This window comes from Perna viridis, chromosome 8 (genome assembly GCF_037379345.1).
Source record: "Perna viridis isolate PV_CMFRI_1.1 ecotype Kerala chromosome 8, ASM3737934v1, whole genome shotgun sequence".
Classification (NCBI taxonomy): Eukaryota; Metazoa; Mollusca; class Bivalvia; order Mytilida; family Mytilidae; genus Perna; species Perna viridis.
Genome location: NC_142452.1, coordinates 14,088,622 through 14,097,803, shown reverse-complemented (window position 1 = coordinate 14,097,803; position 9,182 = coordinate 14,088,622). Strand labels below are relative to the sequence as shown.

The 9,182-nt window shown below is 32.1% G+C and overlaps 1 protein-coding gene across 4 annotated transcripts in view; it reads left to right on the top strand.

Moving 5' to 3' along the window:
• The first annotated feature begins 11 nt into the window (after nucleotides 1-11).
• Nucleotides 12-9,182, top strand: part of LOC148609427 (syndetin-like) — a 36,351-nt gene continuing 27,180 nt past the window's right edge. For 3 of the 4 annotated variants that reach the window (XM_088542488.1, XM_088542487.1, XM_088542486.1), the window contains exons 1-2: nucleotides 18-148; nucleotides 8,505-8,585. In XM_088542488.1, coding sequence (XP_088398614.1) covers nucleotides 92-148; nucleotides 8,505-8,585 — 138 coding nt within the window. In that variant the 5' untranslated portion in view covers nucleotides 18-91. Of the gene's footprint in view, nucleotides 149-8,504; nucleotides 8,586-9,182 lie in introns of all 4 variants that reach the window. The other variant, XM_088542489.1, reaches the window with a different exon arrangement.

The following is a 9,182-nucleotide window of genomic DNA, read 5'->3' as shown; positions in this document are numbered from 1 at the left end:
AATTAAGTTACGCCCCTTGAGCACTTCCGGTTGTATGACAGACCTGTTTACTTTGGAAGATGTAGTAGAGATATCTTATACCAAGTAGAGAATGTCAGCTTTGAGTCTCGACATTAAGAAAAAGTTCAAATCTTTAATAGGAAAGCAGGTGCGTTGTCAATTTTCACCTACGTCCTGTATTTTTTTAAAGTCACACCTGACCCAGCTGCTGTGCTTGCATGTACACTGTACATGGTATACTGAAACCAATACACAATGCCGTGGTATTTTTTACAAACGTAATATCGTTATGTTGCTTCCACTAATACCTTTACTATTGGTGTAAGGAGCAGAGTTCTGTCAGTGAAAACAATATACAAAAGGATTTGCATTTCAGCCATCCTTTCAGTTCAGCCGAACAGCAAATTACCACTATGACCCTAAATCCCATGATTGAATCTGAGCAGATCTATGAGCAAGTAACTCCAAATGGCAGTGCTTTAAACACCACATAGAGTTTTGTCAGTCTCATATGGATCAGAAAATCATTTAAAGTATTAATAATTTTGTAACCTAAACAGTTATTTCAAGTAAAATTGTAAGGAATGCTGAATGGTTGATGTTTGTTTACATCTATATTTGGAGTGAATTATTTGGACCAAAGAGCAATGTTATTGAAATAAAATCTCCTCAGAATACGAGATTTCCCTTGTTTACTTAATTACCCAATGAAAAAGCTGACAGTTGCATTTAAAATGTCATAATTTAAGACAGAGGGTTTTTTTCTGTGGATTGATCAGTGATCTTTGATAAACTGTTTCAAAGTTGGGATCATTGTTTGTTTGCAAACTTTTGAGGCCACCCAATAGACAAGTGCTCATTGCTGTCAGTGACAAATAAAGCACTATCTCGCCAAAATTTTTGTTAATATGTACAATAAACAGTAAAATTTGGACAAGAACTTGCTTGATCAGGTTAGTTATGCTACCCAAATATATCTTAAGTATAATTTTTGATGGGATTAGTCATAAACTGGTTCAAGCCATCCCCCTTTTTCCATGTGTATCAAAGAAACTATCTTGGATTACGTTGGAACAGTGAATATTGTGTTCAGCGTGGTATGCTTGTTATTGTTAAAATTTGTTATTCTTTTCATCAGTATACACCACCTTTACACATATATGTCCTTGAAATGCAAACTGGGGTGCCCATCCAAGTAAAATGGTCCAGAATTTTAGTGTCTTTATTCTTTATGTTTACATACATTATTTTTAATGTACAATTAATGAATAATTAAAAATTTAAATGTAGATATCTGTATAAAGAATTACAAACATCATGATTCTCTTTCACCAAAGATTTTTATAATATAGAAAATTAAATTCCATAAAAATATTGCTTTCTCCCATTGATCAGATATTGAGCTATTGAATCAAAATACAAAAATGAGATGTAAAAATTGGTACAATGTATTTATTAACAAACATTGTAAGAAGTAACATGCATGTAATTTACTCAAGAAAGACAAGCAAATAAACTGATAGAAAAGCAAGTACTTGTGTGAAGTTAATACATGTATATCTATTTATTTATAATACATGTATGTCTAATCTTTCTTAAGTGAAGTCATGTAACTATAGGTATACCATTACAATTATAGAGTACATTATATGTTAAATTTAGCATAAGGCATATAGTATTGTATAACATTTCTGATCATAATTTCATTGAATGAAGTATGAATTTGCCAAGATTACACATTTTTTATGTTACAAGAACTGATTAATTGTACGTACATGTACTTGAACATGGAAGGTTTTTTTTCAGTATAATGCTAGATAAAATACAATATAAACCCTTGATATATACATGTAGGACATTTTGAAACAAAATGCCTCTCATCTTTGAGTAAGGCAGTAAATAAGTAATTTTTTTTTTAGCTCTCCTGGCTGAAGGCCATGTGAGCAATTGCCACCACTTGGCGTCTGTCATCGTCATCCGTTGCATTCGTCGCAGTTAACAATTGTTCAAAACTCTTCTCCTCTGACACTACTTGACCAAATGGAACCAAACTTGGTATGAATGTTCCTTGGGGTATCGTGCATAAAACTGATGTGGGGATTATTGATCCGTCAAAATACATGGTCGTTACTAAAAATAGAACATAGAGGTCAGATAGTAGTTTTTAACTGACCTGGCCGAAGGTCATGTGAGCTATTGCCATCACTTGGTGTCCAGCGTCGTCCATTGTCCTCGTATTAACAAATTTCAAAACTCTTCTCCTCTGAAACTACTTGACCAATTGGAAATAAGCTTGGTATGAATTATCCTTGGGGTATCCTGCATAGAACTGATGTGGGGGTTTTTGATCCGTTGAAAAACATGGCCACCATTACTAAAAATACAACATAGGGTCAGGCAATAGTTTTTCACATATATCTCCAAAACAGTAGGTTAAGCCCAATTCAGACCAGGTAAAAGTGTTCAGCATGATGAGATCTATTTATCGTCAAAATTTTCATTTTAATCTGTTCAGCCACGTTGGAGTTATTGCCCTTTTTTAGCTCACCTGGCCGAAGGCCTAGTGAGCTTATGCCATCACTTGGCGTCCGTCGTAGTCGTTGTCGTCATGGACAAATTTTATAAAATCATCTCCTCTGAAACTACTGGACTGACAGGTTTTAAACTTGGCTATGTTGTTTCTTAGGGTGTTCTGCACAAAATAACCTTTGGGATTTTTGATCCATGAAAACACATGGCCGCTGTTACTAAAAATAGAACTTAGGGGTCAGATTGCAGTTTTTTGCAAATAACTCAAAATCCATTGCCTTGAACAAATTTCTGTCATAAGGGTAATATTGTTCAGCATCATGAGATGGACCTAAGTCAAAATTTTCAAAATGATTGGTCAACTGATGTAGGAGTTACAGCCTCCGAAACAGTTTTTTTTGCATTTTTCGCATGTGCAACTTTGAAAATCTTCTTCTCAAAATCCATTGCACAGAATTCAATGAAAGTTGACCTTAATGTTTCTTAGGGTATCCCACGCAAATTGATAGATGGGATTGTTGATTCATGAGAAAACATGGCCGCCATTACTAGAAATAGAACATAGGGGTCTAATGGCAGTTTTTTGCAAATAACTTAAAAACCGTTGCCTTTAGCAAATTTCTGGCATAGCAAATTTCTGGCATAGGGTAAAATTGTTAAGCATCATGAGAAGGATCTATGCCGAAATTTCCAAAACCATTCATTGACTAATGTAGGAGTTACGACCCCTGAAACAGTTTTTTTGTTGTTTTTTTTTTTTCACATGTACAACTTTGAAAATCTTCTTCTCTAAAACCAATTAAGATCATTGAAGGAAAATAAGCATAATAGATATTTAGTGTATTGTGCTAAAAATGACTGTTGTGATTTTTAATCTGTGAATAGATATGGCTGCCTATACTAACAATGGAACTTAGGGGTCATAAGACAGGTTTTTGAAAAAAATTGAAAAATTGTTGCCTTAAGCAAAATTCTGGTTCAGGTCATGAAAATGCTATGAAAAGCATTTCTTGGATTTGACACTTTAGTTGATTTTAACTTAGCCTGTCTCATTCCTCAAGTTTTTCAAATAAGCAGATGGTTAACCATGCGAGCGATTCAGGCTCTCTTGATCCTCTAGTTGACTTTTTTTTTGCTATTTTTAATGTTATTGCTTTCAAAAATCTTCTCCTCTGTCACTACTTGACCAATTGGAAGCAAACTTAGTATGAATGTTCTTTGGGGTATTGTGCATAGAACTGTATGGGGATTTTTGATCTGTTGAAAAACATGGCCACCATTATTAAAAATAGAACATAGGGGTCAGACTAGTTCTTCATATATATCTCCAAAACCGTTAGGTTAAGCAGAATTATTTCTATCGCTGAAATTATCCTTATTATAAGGCCTTCAAAAGTCTTCAGGGATTAGATTTGTCAGGTGACTCCTTGTAAGAGTAATTGCCCTTGAAAGATGAATTTTTGCAATTTTCAGCCAATATCTTGAAAACTATAATAGATAGAATGAAACTTTCTATCGCTGAAATGATCCTCATGATAGTCCTACCAAAGTCTTCTTGAGTCAAAATTGTTGGACAACTCCTTGTTAAATTTATTGCTGTTAGCTCTCATGAGCTTTTATAATGACTTATACACAAAATAAATAGACACAAGACATATAAATATGAAGACATGCATAAATTCAATGAGACAGACAAATACGAAATAAGCTTTAGTCAATAAGCAAGTTGAAACAACATAAAGTAAGACTGCAGGTAAAAAGCACACAGTAAAAGCACTGTAAATCTAAAACAGCATATGCGTGAATATAAAAGCATAACAGCAGAAAAAACAAACTCTATATGATATTTAGCTCTCAAGATTTAAAGCAAAGACACGAACAGGTAGGACTTGAGGGTCTTGAACTAGTTCATATTAGATTGGTTCCTCAGCACATTTGGGAGATTATTCCAAATCTTAGGGGCTGAATAATCTAAATGATTTGATACCATACCTGGTAGTTTGTACTCTGTGTATGTCTGCTGTGCTGGTGTACCTGAAGGTGAAGGAAATATTTTTATAGTTGTGGTTTTCTGTAATGGAAAGTTCTTGAAATGGGCTATTTGTGCCATATGCTAATGGTATTAACAACATGATGCATACATTATAAAATCATCACTGAAATTCTATGTTTTTGACATTTTTTGAAAGAAAAAAAGGAAGTACATTATGTAATAAGCAAGACACTTTTTGAAGCAAGCTAAAACAAAAGGCATTGTGTGAAGCTGAGTTGTTTTAAAACACAAAATCTTAGAATGTGTGTAAAATTCAGTCTGGGGCTTTAGATTTGGCTTAATAAAAAACTAAAACAAATTTTGTTTTAATTGTCATTTTGTTGGCTCTTTGATTAACAATGTTGTTGATGAACTCTGGATAATGTCTTTGTCGATGTTTGTTTTTTGATCAAACAAATGAATAATAATTAATTCTACATGTATATCTCACTGTTTTCTGTTTCATGAATATTCTATTTATACATAGACAATAACAGTGCACTGACTTGATATTAAACTGATATACGGACGAGGCTTAACAAAACAAGAACACAATAAATTCCTCTTGGTTTTTGTTGTATATGAATATAGTTCCAAATTTGGTAGTAGGTACCTTCCACATTTTTTCAGATTTTTACTGGAAACTTATTTGCTGAAGTTTTGCATCTAATTGGTAGAAAATAAGTTAAAATTACATGGGAATTTTTTTCTTTAATCAATTCTGACTTAAAGTTGTGATTTTGTTCAGTGGAAGAAGGTTAAAATTTAGGACTTTTAACTCAGTTCATTTGTCATGTTTATCCCATCTCCAGGTTATATGTATTAATTTCAGAAAATGATGCTAAAATTTTCTACAATTTATATATAAAATCCTGTTTGTACTTATCTTTAGGCCAGAGAAGTTTTATTCAGTTTGGGCTGATGGAATTTTTTTAATCTGCTCAAATGAATATATTGAAATGCAATTGAAAATTAATTGTGGTCTCGTGCCTAATAAGGGGGTTGCCTAGGTATCAGAAATTGTATTTGCTAGTGTTTGCTGGGGGATAATTTGATGTTTATTTTCAAGAATTCAGTAAATCTACATTAAATATGAAGATTTTGGCCCTTTGTTCTCTATTTTCTGAAATTTAAATTAAAAATATGGTTTTTGTTGGATTTTCCATTGAAATTGCACTTTTGCTAGGGTGCTAGGTATGAAATATAGACCAGTGGGGAAAATATTGTACAGCTTTGAGTTTTTTTTCCTCTAACTATACACTAGGAACATCAAATGAACAAAAAACATACTTTATGAACAAGGTTTAGGTAGAAATCTGACAATATAGTGTAATTTTTATAAACCCAGCCAATGAAATATGGTAAAATCAAGGGTTTTCACAGCCTTGTCTTAGGATCTATAAAATCACAGATATGTGTTTTATTGGTCTGAATCTTTTGTATTTGCTAGTAAACAATATAAATAATGTAAAAAAAACCTCATATATTCATTCCATTGATATTCATGCATCTAGTGTAAGTCACTACATGTATATACATGTACCTTGTAATGTCTCAAAAACACCTAATTTTAGAGTACCGCATACACTGTAAGGTTTCAAACAAGATTTTTTTTGTAGAAAAACTGGAAAAATACGGCTGTCTATCTGCTAATGTACCTGATAAGCTTAGAACCTTACATTATTTTACATTTGTTTCAGTTTTTTTTATCATTCAAAACCCAAATAAAGGCTAACTTTGATTATCGGACACAATCACACTTGAACAAGCTCTGTAAAGGTCTGGTTTAAATTGATCTGGAGTGACAGTTTTAGCTTTGAAACCACTTCTTATTGTTTCCAATGTACATTTGATATGTGTAGACCACTTTCTGTTTGAAGTTGATCAATTTAAGTCACAGTCTTAATCATAAAATGAGTTTTCAAATGTGTACCCCTATACGCGGTCTAAAAGTGCATTGACCATGACGGCATGTATAAAAACACAATTTTTGGCCTTAAAGCAGCTGTAACTTGAGTAAACTGAACTTCATTGCATCAAATACACATAATATGATGTAACCATTGTAAAAAATCCCAAAAATATTGCATTTAAACAAAAAATGTATATTTTAGGGGGGCCTTATTTCCTTCGACCATTAGACATGCGAGTCATGCAATGTACTACTGATAATAAATTTTCTATAACTTATATATTTTTCAACTAATCATGATGAAACTTTGTAGTTGAAGTGAAAAAAGGTTCATCTTGACATGAGTGCAGTTTTCATTCAAAGTGAGCACATTTACTGATCTAATAGGTACGAGAACACAATTAATTCCCCTTGGTTTTCGTTGTATACGAATATAGTTCCAACTTTGGTAGTAGGTTTCTTCCACATTTTTTCATATTTTTTACTGGAAACTTATTTGCTGAAGTTTTACCTGTAATTGGTAGAAAATAAGTTAAAATTAAATGGGATTTTTTTCATTAATCATTTTGGACTAAAAACTGTGATTTGGTTCAGTGGAAGAAGGTTAAAATTTAGGACTTTTAACTCAATTTATTTGTCATGTTTACCCCACCACCGGTTTACAAGTATTAATTTCAGTAAATGATGGTAAAATTTTCTACAATTTATATATAAAATCCTGTTTGTACATATCTTTAGGCCAGAGAAGTTTTATTCAGTTTGCACTGGTGGAATTTTTTTAATCTGCTCAAATGTGTATATTGAAATGCACTTGAAAATTAACTGTGGTCTCGTGCCTGCAGGAAAATGTGAGGCTATGCCAAGCATTTTCATCAGTTGGAGCAGAATTCATATATCAACATTTTTGTCAAGTCAGTATAATTGGCTTTATACAGCAATAAAATTTTAAACAAAAAATGATGTTTTATAACAAGGAAAACGCTATTATTCCAAGCAGACCACATCCTGGCAACTTCAAAACAATGTAATGTTGGTGATGTCACAACAGAAAAACTTATTTTCAGTCAGTGACTGTATATTACTTGTAAATATACAGTAAATGCATTTTGAAAGCTCAAATAGAACGGTTGCTGTATAATAGATGATAAACAGTGTATATCTAAATTTTTTTAAATACCATTGTAAAAGGTCAAGGTTGATCTCGTTAAGAAAATTACCACTTCCTTCTTTGGAAAACTTAATAGTTACGAAAGAAGGCAGTTTTATGGACAATTGATATAAACAAAGCATGTGTGATAAGGTATCTAATGACGATTAACATCCCATTTGAAAACTTATATATTCATATAAATGAAGACAAACTTTATTAGTGCCATGGTAATAAATTGTTCCAGGCTATGTGGCTATAGATATGCCTATGGTAGACCAAATTTCCTCTGACATACCAATGCTCATCTTTTTATTTGGATAACCCAACATATTTGTCCAAATATAATACAAGTGAATAATTTCTTATTGATTACTGTTATGAGTAACTTCTATAAAAGCAAAGAAGTTTGAATGTGTATTATTGTTATTTTTTATAAGTGTATGGAGGTTTAATGATGAAGAGGAAGTTTAGTTTCTATTATTAGGAGAAAATAAGGAATAGTAGTTACTTTGAATTTTGATACTGACAATGTCATGTTGGATATCCTTACCAGCACATGAGTGCAAGTTGACATGTTCCACTTGACATTGTCAGTATCAAAATCAAAAGTAACTTTTATTCTGTTAATTAGTAATCTAATAATTGCATTTTTTTTATCATTTTAATGCAAAAAAATTGTAGTATTGCTACTACAAACATCAGTCCCTTTTTAACCCTGTATAGTCAAGCCTTCAACAAGATTTTTAAAGAATATTGCTCAGAAGTCAATTTGCCAGATTGATTATTGACATTTTGAATTTCATATGCAAAACTTTCATGGGATTCTTTGTGACATTGACATTATTGATATTAATTCACTGTTTCTTGTATGTTTTTTGTAGGATTCCTTTACCACTTCAGTTGAAGAACAAATAGACCATGACTCATTTACTGGTGATCTTCCTGCTGTAGCTAAATACAAGGTAATTAAGTATTAGTCTATGTAGGAATCAGGCAGTGAGTTTAACATGATGTGCAAAATCGGAAATTATTTTCCTAGTGAAAGTACATAATTGCCAATTTTTTTTACACATTTGGTATGTATGGAACACAGTTTGTGTTAATGATTTTTCGCAATAAAATGAGTTTATTTGTTACTATATAGCAAGGAGAGAGTGGAATTCTTGTTTTATTGCTAGGGTAGAAATTTAAAAAAAAAAAAAACAATTAGGTGATCATTGTATTATTTTTGAAAATTTCTCATTGTCAATCAAGGATTTGACTGTGGCAAATTGAGTTTGCTGGTCTTTAGTAAGCGGAGCCAGTAAATAGATGTTTGCCACCATCAGATCTAGATTGACGATGACAAATCTGTAAATACAATATGGTCATTTTCATTCTGCTTCATCTGTCATATAAAATTGTATATCCATGGAATTGACAATTAAAAAAATCTCTGCAAATGCATAAAGAAATTGTTGAAAATGTTGAATCTACACCCTGAAATATACAGTCAAATGATAATCCAAGTTACATCGAGAGTTACAGTAGAATGTAAATTTGATGGCACATGAATAGGT